At 39.5% G+C, this 16,992-nt stretch overlaps 1 protein-coding gene across 1 annotated transcript; it reads left to right on the top strand.

Annotated features, from left to right (window-relative positions):
* Positions 1-4,925: 4,925 nt before the first annotated feature.
* On the top strand, positions 4,926-13,354 carry chpfa (chondroitin polymerizing factor a). The gene is made up of 4 exons (XM_083921932.1): positions 4,926-5,415; positions 6,987-7,551; positions 9,177-9,359; positions 9,486-13,354. The coding sequence occupies exons 1-4, from the start codon at positions 5,126-5,128 to the stop codon at positions 10,746-10,748; spliced, it is 2,301 nt and encodes a 766-aa protein (XP_083778058.1). The 5' UTR covers positions 4,926-5,125; the 3' UTR covers positions 10,749-13,354.
* The last annotated feature ends 3,638 nt before the right edge of the window (positions 13,355-16,992 follow it).

The following is a 16,992-nucleotide window of genomic DNA, read 5'->3' as shown; positions in this document are numbered from 1 at the left end:
GATTCATTCTGTTTGGAGATAATTATTAAGATCAAGAGAATGGATGGAGCTTTGTACCATATTGGACACTCATCTTCTTTTCTTAGTGCAATAACTTTATCCGCCACTTAAGTGCAATAATTTAATCTTACTGCTCATTTTCTGTCATATACAGTCATACATATTATATCTTATATATATGTACATATTATGTACATATTCCTCTACATTTAATTTATCTGATTTCATTTTTGTTTATTGTTTCTTTATACTTTCTGTATTTATTTAGCTAAGAGTTTATTGGATATCCTAGACTGTATTTTTTTATACCTCCCTTGTGTCTTTGTAAGCAGCTGGAAACTCAATTTCCTTGTGGGAGTCATCCCAAAGGATTAATAAAGAGAAGTCTAAGTCTAAGTCTTATATTTCTGTGGAGCCAGGCATTTTCTTTCTCATTGAGGGCTTTTCTAGGCCCCTTGCACGCACCACACTCATTTTCAAATTCAAAAGTATGCACCTAAAGTTTCAGAACTGTATCTTGCACAGTTGGGGCACTATTGCAGTGATAAAATGGCCAAATACTCAAACTGCCTCTGCCAGGACCACGTTTTGCCATGATGACACACACACAGACTTCAAAAGTGAAAATAACCGTGTACTTCAATGACACATTATAACCGTATAAAGTTAAAGTTGACCTAATAACTACCAGAATTCAGGGCCATGGCGAACAGTCAGCTCACAGTTCAATTTCTCATGGTTGCAGCTAATTAGCACATGTCTGTCAAGGCTGTACACTCTCAATTAGTTATTTTAGTCATAGAAAAATTTAGAATATGCATCAGGATATGAATTAAAATACATACATCTACACAACATTATGGTGATTTGATGCTAGTGGCCATTACTCTTTACCTGGGTCACTATGGATGTAAGTAGATTATTTAACAATGACCAACAGAAAAGACACAATAAAAAAAACACATAATACACATATTAGTAAAGATTATCCTCACATTGATTTAAATGTATTCAGTAATGTACTGAGGCAAATTTAAATCATTTTAAGTCATCGTTGATTCTCTAACCCCTGAACTCTGATCATAGTTCAGCAATTAAAACAACCCTTTTATTTATCAATCTCAATGGAACTGAGGTAAGTATTTTGGTCACCAGAGGGCAAAAGAGAGCTGCAATTTGATTTGTACCTGACTAAATGAAAAAGCTGATACAGCATAATAATATTTAGGATTTGAGGGGAAGGGGGGAAAAGTGAAGACCTTTTCTCTCATTCTGCTGCTCAGGAGTTTCAGATAAGTACTCAAAAAGATGCTGTTGAAAGATTGACTGAGCAGACCACAAAGCACACTGGCCCTGACATCTGGGTGAGGAGCACAGAGGCCAGATAGAGAGCAGTGAGAGCCAGGTGCATGAGCTGAAAGCTGAGCTAATCATCACTGAAACTCACATGACATAGCTGCAGAGAGAGAGAGAGAGAGAGAGAGAGAGAGAGAGAGAGAGAGAGAGAGAGAGAGAGAGAGAGAGAGAGAGAGAGAGAGAGATGGTACAGACTGATTACTTTTCTCGTGGATCATTAATAACGATGGTCTTGAGAAACTTGACTGAAGTGTGTCATGTTCATACTCTGGATAAATCATTCAATGATAGAGTGGTATGAATTGGGTAATGGCAAAAAAAATGATTTTTTTGGGTTGTACAATTTGTGATAACTGTTTTATAAACCCCTCTTGTTCCTTTCACAGACCACACACAAATCAAGCTTCTTCTCATGTGTCCAGCCCAAAGCTCAACACTGCACTGATATCTCTGGAGGCTAGACCTGCAGCGAGAGCAAAACAAGTGACCTGCAAAAAACAGAATAAACTTTAATATCCTAAACATTGGAAATCATACATTAACATATATCTGTAAAGACAGACTGGTGCAATGAAAAGATGATAAGGTACACAAGATACTGTATAAAACCAGTTTGTGTTATTATGACTTTCTTTTAGATGAAATAAGGTAAGGTTGTACTTGAAGAGGTGCATGGCATTGGAAGTGATACAAGCATAAAGAGTTAGCAACAGAGGAGGGAGTTTAACGTTTCTGAGTGTGTGATAATGATTCTCGTCAGTGTAGGACTGATGGAGAAGGTGGAGAACCTTGGTGCTGTCAGTCTGCTGATGAAAGAGTTCATCCAGAAAAGCATGAAGGTGTATGTCAGTCCCATGTCAGCGCAGAAAGTTTTCACATCTTTTACTTTGCCTAAGTTGCAAAACCACTCCCAAAGATTCTCAGTTACGAGTGAAAGTCCTGCACTGAAAAGGTTATTTAAGCTAAGTTACAAACGATCTATTATTAGCAAAATGTAAGGCCAGGCAAGCTTATTTATATAATACAATACAACAACGAGGAGATTCAAAGTACTTTACATAAAACATTAACATCGGGAATAAACACATAAAAATGGCATTTAAATACAAAGTGACATTAGAATAAAACAATTAAAAGATCAGGAAAGTTACAGTGCAGTATAAGCAGATAATAAATTGTTTTCTTTACTGAAAGGCAGCAGCAAATAAAAAAGTCTTCAGTCTTGATTTAAAAGAACTTAGAGTTGCAGCAGACCTGCAGTTTTCTGGGAGTTTGTTCCAGATTTGTGGAGCATAAAAAGTGAACGCTGCCTCTCCATGTTTAGTCCTGACTCTGGGGACACAGAGCAGACCTGTCCCATGTTTAGTCCTGACTCTGGGGACACAGAGCAGACCTGTCCCATGTTTAGTCCTGACTCTGGGGACACAGAGCAGACCTGTCCCATGTTGAGTCCTGACTCTGAGGACACAGAGCAGACCTGTCCCATGTTTAGTCCTGAATCTGAGGACACGGAGCAGACCTGTCCCATGTTTAGTTCTGACTCTGGGGACACAGAGCAGACCTGTCCCATGTTTAGTCCTGAATCTGAGGACACAGAGCAGACCTGTCCCATGTTTAGTCCTGACTCTGGGGACACAGAGCAGACCTGAACCAGACGATCTGAGAGTTCCTGATGGTTCGTAGCTGAGCAGAAGATCAGAAATGTATTTTGGTCCTAAACCATTCAACCACCTAAGTTTCTGGCTTGGTTTGTGGTTTTTAGCATTACCTTTTGAAAGCTGGGTGCTAACTTTCAATCATTCTTCCTTGGCTCCACAAACAGTAATTAGATTTTTTTTCTTTGTTTAATTGGAAAAAACTCTGCTCCATCCGATCGCTGATTTTCTGAATTCATCTACATAGCGCTTGTATTAGACTATAATCGCCTTGTTATGTAGTTATGTAGATTTGTGTGTCGTCTGTGTAGCTATAGTAACATATTTGCTGGTTTTTCATGATCTGTGCCAGAGGAAGCATGAAGATGTTAAACAGAAGAGGCCCCAGAATGGAGCCTTGGAGAACTCCACATGTAATTTTTACCCTAAGACTGAAATCTGTCCATTCTCCGTATTTAAGTGGATGTCTTTGAATACCTTAACAAGAGCCGTCTCGGTGCTGTGGTGTGGTCTAAATCCCAACTGGAAGACGTCAACACAACTGTTCAGCTGCTTAAAAATGGCATTTTCAATGATTTTGCTGAGGAATGGGAGGTTTGATATTGGTCTATAGTGAAGTGTCTACATTTATTTTTAACTTTTTTTTTTTAGGAGAGGCTTGATAACAGCAGTTTTCAGGGCCTGTGGGAAGACACCTGAAAGAAGAGACGTGTTTACAATCTGTAGACAATCTGAGGACATGCAGTTTGATACATCTTTGAAAAGGTCTGTTGGGAGAATATCGAGGCAGCAGGAGGAGGATTTCAAATGTTGTATAATGTCCTCCAAGGTCCTATGGTTAACATGAAATTGTGCCATGGTATTTGAGTTAGTGTAAAGTGAACAAATTGGCAATACACGTCCCGCACCTGATGTGGAGGCACTGACTGTTTGCCTAGGTTTCTGAATTTTGTCAGTGAAGAAGGAGGGAAATTCATTGCAGGCCCTGGTGGAAAGCAGTTCAGGGGCTCTTACACAGGAGGGCTTGGTAGCCTGTTGACATTGGTAAACAAAGCAAGTGCATTGTTATTGTTTTTGGCAATGATGCCTGAGAAGAGGGATTGTCTTAGTTTCAAGTTGTAGATTGAAGTATTTCTTTATAGATGTCATAGAGAGCCTGGAGTTTTCTTTTTTTCAGGGTTGTGGGAGGCTGGAGCTGATCCCAGTTGACATTGCGCCGCCTCGCCCTTAATACAGTAGGCTTATCAAGAATATATCAATAGTATGGTGAGGATAGGGCAGGCAGGCAAGGCAGGCAACTGCTTGGGGCCCCAGGTCAGTAGGGGGCCCCCAAGGGCTGACAAACTTTAAACTATGACAGTAGGAGACCTGACCTCCCTTTTTTAATGTTTACATTTATATTTTGGAATAACTTACTATGAAAATAACAAAAAGCTGCACTTTTGAAAATATATGTTTTTTTTTACAATTCACAATTATTTTGTTTTTTGTCAGATTATTTCTAACATAATAATCGGGGTCCCCTGTGAATTTTTGCATTGGGCCCCTACAGACTCTAGAATCACCTCTGACTAAATCAAAAGGATAATATAATAATAATAATAATAATAATAATAATACTCATAATAATAATAATTCTTATAATAATAATAATTCTTATTATTATGATAAAATTCTGTTTCTGTTTATTATTATAAAATTCTGTTTTATTGAAATTAAAAAGAACACAGATATAATATGATATGAATATGATAGCGTACATGGAGGAGGCCATCGCCGGGTGTAAACAGAGGGACTCTGGTTGTGTTCCAGTGCTGTTGAATATCCCTCCGCTGAGCGCAGCACTGAATTCTTCCACACGGCCTGGAACTAGACCCGCCCTCTGCTAACGTCTGGTCTGGCCGGGGAGGAGCCAGGCAGCAGCTTCACTGACACGTAAGAATCCTGCGTGACATTTAAGGAAGAAGTTACATCTTTTCCCTAAAGTTAAATGTCGATACGACTGCTACGAGTCCGACTGGATGAATAGTTAACCTGTCCCGGACCAGAGGCCTGTGTGGGACGTTTTTTTGAAGCGAAGCGGGACTGTCAGACAGAGGAGCCCGACACTCAAGATGAGATTTTCAGCGTTTATTTCTGTCCTGCGGTCGGTCGGCCCGGTGGTAATCGGCATTTCTCTAGGCTTCACGTTGAGTCTGTTGAGTGTAAACTGGACGGAAGAAGCGTGTTACCTAGACGGCAAGGAGGGCGAGGGAGTGACTCTGGGGCAGGATGGACAGCTCAAAGGAGCCCGAAAGCCCAACTCTATTTCCACCATCAACGATGCGGAGTCCGAAGAGGATTTTGAACCGAGAATAGTCCCATATAAACAAGTCCCGCAGAGTGCCCCAAAGAAAGTTTTCAGGTAGGCTTTGTATGGCCATCTACTTCAACTCGTGAACAGTCTGTAGCCTAACCGGGCTGACTATATGTTATGTTTGTTTTGAATACAGGCCACGTTATTAGAGGCTGCTACAGCAGGCCGTAGCACAGCCTGAGTGAAAGATACATCAATCGATCACTGTGTTTATGTATTACAAGATGTACAGGAGCCACAGGTTGTCATGTGGTTATGAGCTTATACACTGATATGATGAATAAGACTAATAATGCATAACACATGCCAGGCATAATTCAGTGTATTTCTCTAATATTTCTCCCCGATGTCACTGACATGGACTCAAAGTCAGGTGAAATGTGAAGTCTACAGCCACACTCCATCTGCTGCCACACAGCTCAGATGAACTACATTTTGTGCCTTGCCTCTATGCTGAATGGGTCCTGCCTCACGTTTTCTTTGTAAACAGGCAGAAATTTCCAAGATATCCTGGATAGAGACCTTGTTTGAATATAAGCCCTTACACTCAAAGTGGTTGCAGTTCTTAGAAAGAGACTTTTCCCTGTGGAGAAGTTCTGCTGAGGCCAGAACTTTCAAAACATTTCAGCATCCTGGTTTCAAAGGCAACCACTGCCATGCAGGGGTTCGTAATATCAAAAGTACTAATGATTATTTTCTTTAACGATGAATGACGGTTGTTTTTTGCCGGTTAATTGATTAATCTTTAAATTTATGGAATGTCAAAAAGAGGTGATACAATGAGTGTATGTACAGCATAACAGAGACATAAAAGTTTAGCTGGGCCGTGGTTTCTGTGATGAATCACAGTTCAAGTCCTTGCAGGTTTACTTTTCTAGAGAGCTTATGGTTTTTCTTGTTAGTCTGTGTGAGTGGATGTTTGAAAACACCCAGAATGTCTATTGAATATGATGTAAAAAAAACAAACAAACACAGATTTAGTCTGGATGCAAACGTTCTGCTTTTATTAAACCACTGTTGATGGTAAGGTTGTCTTTGTACCAGAATTTTAAACTTTAACACTAAAGTGGTCAAATATCAATACTTTTTTGAATGCCACTTGTTTAAAATCATATGATCTCCACATTTTTATAGTACCAAAAGTACTAAAGCTATAAAGAAGCAGATATTTAACCCAAAGCTGCACAGATCAATCAACTGTGTGCTGGTGTTCAGTGACTTTTTCTGCACCAGCATTGTGTGCAGGTTGTGAATAAATACATTTAATTGATTGATTTAGTGTGCCAAGGACTTTGTATTCTTCTTGCTGTGGTATCAAAAGAGTTGTTCCGTTTCCTTTTTGAATGAACATAATGCACACAGTTATTTCCTGTTGTTTCATCTGAGCAGCCATGGGTTGAAAATCTGATCTATAGATCTACGTTTTTATAGCTTTGGTGCTTTTGATACTATTGAATGTTGATATTGTTTTAAACGTGGCATTGAAAAAGTATTTAAGTATCAATACTTTATGACAGCCTTTGTGGTGGTCAAAACAATGTATTTTGGTGTGGCAGTAAGTTTCTCAGCCATGGTGAACATTTCTTGTCTAGTTTTTTAGTGTTTAATGTCTTTTTCAGGGCTAAATACATAAGCACGGAGTTGGGGATACGAGAGCGTCTGTTCGTCGGGGTCCTGACATCCAAAAACACCATAAATACCCTGGGCGTAGCTGTCAATCGCACCATCAGCCATCACCTGGACACTGTGGTCTTCTTCACCGGCATGCGCAACCGCAAAGTCCCTCACGGCATGTTTGTTGTCTCTCATGGAGACGAGAGGCTGATATGGAACATGTTTCAGAATATCAAATACATTTTAGACCATTACATCAATGAATACGACTGGTTCTACTTTGTCCAAGATGACGCCTACACAGAAGCCGACAGGATCAAAACCCTGGTGGATCACCTGAGTATGGATCGAGAGCTTTACATGGGCAGTCCGGAGGAGTTCATAGGTGGAGAAATGGAAGGGAAATACTGCTACGGAGGCTTTGGGTACCTCCTGTCACGTACCTTGCTCATCCGACTCCAGCCCTACCTGGAAAACTGTAGGAACGACATCCTGAGCGCAAGGCCCGACGAGTGGCTCGGAAGATGCATCATTGATTACACAAGCACAAACTGCGTCAGTGAAAGTCAGGTAGGTTGACTGCGAAGGGGCACGTGATCACACTACTTATTCAACACTGCACATCTCTCTTCAATAATTCATCATGTTTTAATCTATAAAACCATGGCTCAGCTTCTTAATGTTTGATGTTTAAAGCTACAGATGAGGCAGTTATAAATCAAATGAGTGACGAGCCACGGAGGGACAAATATGTCACTCAGAACAGTCGTGAGACAGGTGACAGAAGGGGTTCTCCTACTCGACAGAAAATAAAACTGTTATGTCAGAAGTCATGCTATGCCTCTGGGACAGCACTTAACGCTGACAGACGGCTATATAAAATGTAATTACCAACCACAATAGCACAGAGGTGGTATTTATATTACAGAGTAGATTGCTAATACCCTTTAGCCTTTCATTCTTTTTCTACAGCTCCAACAGCCACGTGGAATAGGTAAACAGGAAAGCAGAGCGCAGCTGAGGTCAGCCTTGCTTAGGTTCAATGGTGTGAAAATCCCCTGTGGGTCAACATGCTCTGCTCCTGTAATGTCATTAGCATTTAAGGTCAAACAAGCTCTGTGAAGTCCTGATCTGTCCCAGTGCCCTCTCCCAGGGCGATTGTTTGTTGCATTCAGCACAGCCAAATTCATCCAGTGCTAAAGTTTGTGGTCTTTGTTGACATTTTAAAATATTTGGAGAATGTTATCAATCCAAATATGTCCTTACTATTAAGAAAATACACAAGAAGGCCAGTATTTTGTAATTAAGTTCTTCCACTGCCTTTTCCTTCCATTTTCTCCTCCTTGGCCAAAACATGACGCAGGGGCATCTTGTTTCATAGTTGAGAGCGAGTTGCATGGCCCAGTAAAGTGCCCTGAGCCAGATGAGCTCCAGCAGAGCCCTCTAAATGAGGGAGGAAGCATGGGGAAAGTTTAAAGTCCTGGTGTGTTTGAAGAAAACAGCTTGAGAGCCAGACATCAATTTTTTTTCTGTTAAGAGAGAACATTGATGACAATTAGGCACGGATAATGCTTCACTAAGTGTACCACTACAGGCTGTTGGCAAACATTTACAACAGAGTGGCCTCACTGCTCAGTTAAGCAGTGTCTCCATTCTTTGTTCTTTTAATAGCTTGATCAGATTGGATTCACTTTTTCTAATTACTCAAGCTCCTTAGGTAACTACTCTGTTTTCAGCTTAAGAGACTGTGTCTTAAGGTGGGATTCTGGTGCCAGTATCAGTCATTTGTGTTACTAGGTTTCAACCTTTAAATGATCAACTGTCATGATTTTAAATAAATGGTGATGAAATTAATTAAGATAAAGCATCTCTTAAATGTAGAATTCAATTTGTTCTGTGATCATATTCAAAGAACAAACCAAATTTCTGAAAATGAAAATAAAAGAAGGCTATTGTGAAACAATAGTATTCATCTGTTTCAAAATGAATCTTAGCCCTCCCATCACTATGTAATTATGGTTGAAACTAACTTGTTTGCAGTGGAGATGAGTCCAATATGCTGTCTAGACGGCATGTAATGCTTGTTTGAATGGAAATAGCACAGCATAACCACTAAGCTTGGAAAAACATTTGGCATGTTTCTGTCGTTCCGGATATAAGATGCCACGTGAAAATACATTTATGTTTCTTTTCAGGGACTTCAGTACCACCATCATGAGTTGGGAAAAAACTCTGATCCGAGTAAAGAACAAAGCGAGCAGTTCAAGAAAGCTCTCACTGTCCATCCAGTGTCTGACCCTGAACAGATGTACAGACTGCACAGATACTTCACTGAGATTGAGCTCCAGAAGACTTACGATGAGATTGCTAAGCTGCAAGTAAGCTGCTTTTCAAGTGTCACAAATCACCTATGGTTCAGTCAAAAATAAAAACCTGGCTCTTCCCTGCTTACCTCTGGTGGGACAGCAACTGTTCAGATCTGACCTCTTCTTGTGTTTCCACAGGCAGAAATAAAGAACGTGAGTGTGGTCGCTTTTGAGGGCAACCGAAGCGCCCAGTGGCCAGTGGGGATCAATCCACCTTTTGAACCAAAATCTCGTTTTGAAGTACTGAAGTGGGAATACTTTACAGAGGAGGAGATTTATTCATGCGTCGATGGCTCTCCTAAGTGTGAACTGCTGGGTATTGACCGCATAGATGTAGCTGATGTCATTGATATAGCCATGGTAGAGCTGAACAAGAAGTACAAGCCTGTCCTACACCTGAAGAAGCAGCAGCTGATTAACGGGTATCGGCGCTTCGACCCCGTCAGGGGCATGGAGTACACCTTGGACCTTCAGCTAGAGGTGGTGAACCAAAAGGGTCACAGCCGTTCCATCACCAAGCGAGTTCATCTGGTACGACCTTTGAGTCGGATTGAGATCATTCCCATGCCTTATGTAACTGAAGCTACAAGGATTCACATCATTATACCTCTTGCTCTGCAGGACCGGAGCTATGTTGACCATTTCCTAGAAGTCTTTGCCTCAAATGCTTTTGAGACCAGTGAAAATGCCATCTTGACATTCTTGTTTATTTATGACCCAGTGGAGGCACAGCAAGTTAACCAGAACGATATATTTGCCAGCGTGAAGAATCAGATAAACATTTATGAACGCAAATACCCTACAGTAAAAATCCCATGGATAAGTGTCAAGACAGAAACACCATCCCAGATCAAATTCATGGACATCATCTCGAAGAAGCACCCAGTTGACTCGCTGTTCTTCCTGGCTAACGTCAACACAAACGTCAATTCAGAATTTCTGAACCGCTGCCGCATGAATTCCATAAACAACTGGCAGGTGTTCTTTCCAATCCATTTCCAGGACTTCAACCCTGATGTGGCTTACCACAACCAGCAACATCCGACTACAGTCGATCTGATCAAGGACGCAGGCCATTTTGACCGCAGGTCATTTGACGAAGCGTGTTTTTACAACTCTGACTACATGGCGACACGCACACGAATGGTGACGGACGTCCAAGAGAATGACGAGATTCTAGAGACCCTGGACATCTATGACATGTTCTTAAAGTACTCAGGTCTGCACGTATTCAGGGCAGTGGAGCCAGCATTGCACCAGCAGTACAGCTACCAAGCCTGCAACCCGCGGCTAAGTGAAGACATCTATCATAGATGTGTTCAGAGCAACTTGGAAGGTCTCGGTTCTCGCTCTCAGCTCGCCATGCTGCTGTTTGAGCAAGAACAAGGAAACAGCACATAAAAACACCAGGGAGCTTGTGCTCATGCGTGTCTTTAAACAGACGCTAAAAGCTGTGTGTTTGTTCTTAAAGATTCCTGATGCATGCGAGAACTGGGGACAGCCCAAGTCTGGGGGCTAAGATTGCATTTGTGACCCTGCCTGACATTCTCCATCTTTTAGTGTGCATCAAGGATTATTTGGTTTCATAGAGATTTTAGATAGTTTGGACAAATGAATGCAGTACACTCCAAAATTTGGAGTCCAAATGAAACCTTTCCTTAAAGTTTACAATACTTTTCCATACAGATGAGTTACTAGAACCAAATGTTTTTGCTACTCTGATTCTGAAAGCTGCGCTGAGAATTTTTTGATCACTAGGTGGCAGAAACCCAAAAGCAGCAGAGCCTTGACTCCACGTGTCCAGTGTATTTATAGTATTCACCGGTATTTTATCCTGTTTGATCCTATAAGAAATATCTTCCTAACAAGCATTTTGCGTTGCAGAGGTATCATACAATAGACACATTGGCTGTGTGTGTTTCTGTTTTGGAGGATTGTATCAGTTTAACCAAAAGGCAGTGGGATCAGAAGTATTGCTGCAACACTTTTACGTTTCTACAATGTCAAAGATATTGTTAAATGGAGCTGTAATTTATTGCTCTAATAGATGGATGTTAGCATCGTACACTGCAGGTTGTGTGTGCCCTTTCACATTGAACTTTTGATATTTACTGATTTGATTATTTACAAAATCCTATCTTTGTATATGTGCCTTGACACTGACTTTTCATATGCTGACTATTTAAATGATTTACGTTACGCAGTTTTGCGATCCACCCCTTCAGGTGATGCACAGCTGAATTTTTTTATTAGAACTTAACAACACGAATAACAGGTCTGAATGTGTGGGAGATAGTCTTTTACTTCATAAAGCCTGTCACACAGCTGGGAGAATTTAATGGGGAGTCGGTTAACCTTACACTTTTTAAAGGCAACTAACTAGGAAATATCATGATCACAACCATCCGCAGGTTGTAAACGTGCCGTTTGTTGGAAGTATGTTCCGTTGGTTTTCAGAGGTCACAGATGAAGATGAATGTATTCCAGTAGGACAGCAATTTGAGTCAAAGTTTTCTCCATGAAACCTTTTGATGTTGCAAGAAAATTTACATTCAGGAGGCAAAGGAGAATTATTTAGGGGGGATAAAAAAAAATCACCTTGGTAACTGTCTGTGGTACTTTTAAAATGATTGAATTAGATGAGAAGGTATTTCAATTAAGAATATATATAACCTTTTTTTCCACGTCGTCAAGTAAAGCAGACAGTTTCTATAATCTAAAAGAAGTTGTTTAAATGTTCCAAAGTATTTTGGACTGTATTTTAAGTAATTGAATGATGTCATTGTCCTCCATTTCCTGAGCACAGTTTTAGAAATGGTTGCTTTCTCCCAGTCGCAGTGCAGTCCAGTGGGAGTCCTTTTCTACATTGTTGAGTGGTGGTTATGGAGGTAGCGGTACCTGACACCAGAAAGTTATTAATATATTATATAATGTGCAATATTACAGAGAACACAACTAGTTAGATATCCAGTCGAGGACACAACTTATAATTTCAAAGACATTTGCTGCAAATACAGCAGTGATTATAACACTGTTCATGACGTTACATAAAGGAAGACTTGTGCTTTTGGTTCTACATATGTTGAGTAAATACACTGTAATATCTTTTTGACAAGACCTTTAATATATTTTGTTGACACTTTCCATCATCGACTTGACTTTGAAATGCAAAAAATTAGGCAAGTCATTTTATTTAGCTTGAAGTGGATTCAGAGTATTTGTCGGAAACACTACATCCACAGTGGAGATCCTCAACAGCATTTGCTGTATTTTCCACCATGTGAACAAATACCTTGGAGGTCATTCTTATAACGCATCTTTTTTTGACAAGAGCAGAAGAGTACGACTCAAATAATGTGTGGAATTGGAAACCGAATCTTCCAAAAAGCACTGTGAAAGACAGAGGGCTTGGATTACAATATGAAGTTACTGTGGTGATCTGCCTTCTGTAGACGTGAGAAGCTTAAAATTAAGGGAGCGTGGCAGATGAATCACCCCGCGTTAACACTGCCACCACCTCTGAGCGAAGTATTTGTCCATAACTTATTTATCTGTCATTTCTCCTTTGAATTATGCAGATTCTAAATACTTCGGCACTAACTGAGGCTTCCACGACATTCTCTGTACATGTATAAATATTTATAGATTCTATTTTTAAGCCTTTTCTAGCTTTATGTACACAGCAATACTTTATTTTTGGTGACAAAATGAAACACACTATACTGAATCTGACTTTGTATTCTGTGGTTTGAATCATGTCATTTCACCATGAAGACTATTTAAAATGTGTGTATTTCACTCTCACTTTCAATCAAGTCATTTGTTTCAAAAAGCAGGCAAACACACAGACACATTTTTTAAATCCCATCGATGTTTGGTATCAGTTTACATTATTTTATGCACATGGGTACTTGTATAACCAAAGCAATGTGTTTGAATTAATGCTCATCACATCTAATTGTGTGCTGTAATTCCCAATGAAATGTGAATTATTGTAATTTTTTTAAATAAAGAGTATTTGAAAATGTCCTGTTATTGTCTTTATTTATTTTTTAAAGATAATATAGTGTTTTTGTACTGCAGCTACACAAATCCAGTTTGTCCTTTAGGTGTCAGCAAAAGAGCATGTTTACTGTCTGCAGCACAGGTCCTAGGCCAAACCTGGCTGCCAGTTTCTGAGTTGAGCAGTGGTATTGGAAAATTCTGAAATAATATCAACGCAAACTCTTAAGGTTATCTCATTTGTTGTCCCAGCGTGTGCTCAGTGCCACTGCATACATTCCTACCAATGTCAGACCTGAGGTATTCCTGAATCCTGGGTTGGGTAAAAACAGGGAAAACGTTGCAACCTTAATTACAGCTTTAGTTATTTCAAGGGTCCATATGCACTACCCCGAGGCATGCTGTAAAACCACATAACTACAGAGCAGCTGGGATTTAATTGTAAGTCATTAGTTTGTTCTTGGTTTTACATGTGATCCCAAGACTTTCTCCTCCCACACAGGGACACAGTTACAAGTCCCCTTGAAACTGGAAGTTTTCATGATAATCCTGATTCACCTGGAGGGCATTTTAGGAAGCAGAATTTGCTACACATTAAAGGTGAACTACCTTCATTTTCAAAATCCATACGTTATTCCTGTGATTTAAGACATGAACATTCACCTAAAACCAAAAAACAGCTATAAGAGTGTTCTAGATGACTGAGAGCACCCAGGGGAGTATAGGGACATTTTGTGTTTCACAACTGACAACACTACACTAAAAAAAAGGTCATTTTGGTATATTAAAAAAAAATATCCCATACATTATCTATGTTCATTTGTCATTGTTCACTTTCGTTATACTTAATTAAGGTTGAAGATTGATCAAGAAATCACTTAAACCTAACCAGGACACTTCTTCAAAGAGTTGCTCAATATTGTCTCCCCAAAACCTACCTTTCATTTGCCCTCAGCCATAACCCTGCAAGTCATCTTTACAGCAGTGTTTGAAAGGCTTCGAAATGGGCACCAAAACATTTTGACTGTTGTAAAGAAAAAACGAAAACGTGGAGTTTCAAAGTCAGTTGGGCTCCAGATTTAGGAGGCACTGGTTTTTAGCCAATCTAGACTTTAATAGTTATTGTATTTACCATATTTAACATTTATAAAATGTGTTCTAACAGAGGAAATAATCACAAAATCACACATCTGTACAAAATGTAAGTGTTCCTTGTTACTGCAGTGACGGTCCAATTCCTTGGTCTGGCAGATATGGGATGGAATTCCCTCTTAGGAATTCCTGACAGCTGCTTGTGTCAATCTGCACTCATATTTTTCTCTTCTCAGATGACCTCTCAGACCTCAGCTATAAATAAGCAGCTGAAAAAGAAGGACATAACAGCAGCTCTTCAAAACGTAACACTGATGGCTGGTCTGATTAAATTGATTTTTATGGATAATAAGCACATACAGCACATGTGACTGAGTGACATGGAACTATAAAAAGGTCGGCCCAAAGAGCTGTGCGAGAAGGGAGCTCAGAGTGGAGGATGAGGAATCCCAGGAATGTGAGCTACATGTTATCAGGCAGGGAAGCTGTCCCATCTGCTACAGTACAGGCCTGCCGCCCACCGCTCAGGCCTGTGGCACCTCACACAGACGGCATGCTGTTGTAAAATCAATTCGTTGTCGACTTGTCTGTGTTTTTTAAATGCTTTTGTGTGCAGAATTAATTGTGTTGTACAGCACACTGTATCTCAAGCATAGAAAACCTTTCTACATGGACCCCAGGCTCTACCATTCAAACGCTCTACGGTGATAATGCAGTATTCACCTCGACACACCAGCTCCTGTGCGACTTGTCTGGGGATAGCTACAATTATTGATGACAGAGGAGAAGATTGTTATGCATAGCCTGTACAGGATGCCATCAGAGACCGTGATTGGGAACCTTTTGAAAATGTCAGTGACACATGATTATGAATATTAAACATCCACGTATAGCCCATGATTACTTGACAGGAGGGGATTTGACAGATGGAGGACTGTGGCATCTCATTGTGAGCTACAGTTATGAATAGTGATGTTGCAACGACAGGATGCGCCCATCAAATTAACGTAAAAATGATGTCATCATTTGTAAACACAATATCCTGTAATGTGAAGGATTTCATAAATTTCCATGACAAATGGTATGAATTACATACAGTGGATTGTCAAAGATCAATCAAAACTTCATAATTTACCTTCAAAATGATCTTTTTTTATATCCATTACTCATGATGTGTTACCGTGAATTCTTAAAGAAAAATGTGTCTATCTCACGTACAGTACCTCAGTGGTGAACGGAGAATCCAAAAACACAGATGTTATATTACTTAAATTCTTTGTTCACTGTGTAGGCATGTGAGAAAAACACATTTCTCTTTCAGAATTCAAGGTAAATGCATCATTAGTAATTGATATACAAAAGATCATTTTTGATAATATCTTATTCTTCTTTGTTTTAGTAGATCTCTACTTATTGTATTTACATTTAAATTGTGTTTTCTTCTCACTTCCAATTCCCATAGAGCTCCTTTGAATTGAAATTAATTGATATAAAAGGAGTGTTCGAGGGTGAAGCAATACTTTAAGCAGGCTTGATTTTGTGCAGGTTTGGGTCCAACACAATTACTTCACAATTAGCAACAAAACAGGATGTGATGTCACAGTTTTGAAGCCCAAACTGCTGCATGATAGCAGATACGTTTCTATGAGGGAAATGTAATCAACATCCACCACAATAAAAACAACAACAACAACAACAACAACTGTCTTGTTATTTTGCTGATGCAGTCCTGTGTTACAGCTGGATGTGAATCACTTTCTTGTTTTATAGCATTGTTTAATATATAAATGGATGATGGGGCAACATTAGAAATGATAAACTCTAATAAAGTGTTTCATATTTTGTGGGTGAGAGGTGATTAAAAGAAAGAAGAGAGTATCTCTGGCATTGCATCATTTCTGAAAGCACATTCCTGAATGCTTCTTTCAAAAAGTACAAAGCTTAACAAATGTTTGCAAAGAACAATACAAGTGTGCCTGTTGTAACACGAGCTTAAAGCCCAGTGATGGAGGCAAAATGGTAAGAAAAGAGGACACTATATAATGAGTTATTATAACCCTTTCTGTCAGGTTATGCCAGATTTTAGATTTTGTCTTTCTAGTCTGAGAAATTCAGTTCTAAAGCTATTTTCCACTGCAGGAACTTAACAGACCTCAACATTTTACCATCGTCATGGGTTCTATTTCTGGTTTCCACCATTTGCTTCGTAGATAAGTTCCTGGAGCAAGAGGTGATGTAAATGTAAATACCAGGTAATAGATATCACCTTGAAACTTTTCTGAAATCTTATGTTTAAATATGCAAACTAAGCATTATCTAATTTGTGCTAATTTGCATACATTTCCAGATCAGAAATGTGAACATTGGGTAAAACAAGGTTCAAAATTCTTGTTTCCTTTTTGAGTCAAATGGATTTTTACAGAGGGAAGTTTGGATATCTCTTTTTATCACTAAATCAGAAAATACTGGCAACAGCTTTAAAAAATCACCATGGTTTTAGGAATAAAAACCCGCCTATGAATGAAATATAAAGGAACCCCTCTATAAAAAC

Source organism: Echiichthys vipera, assembly GCF_963691815.1.
Source record: "Echiichthys vipera genome assembly, chromosome: 10".
Taxonomy (NCBI): Eukaryota; Metazoa; Chordata; class Actinopteri; order Perciformes; family Trachinidae; genus Echiichthys; species Echiichthys vipera.
The sequence above is the reverse complement of the archived record's forward strand: the minus strand, read 5'-3'. Positions and strand labels throughout refer to the sequence as shown.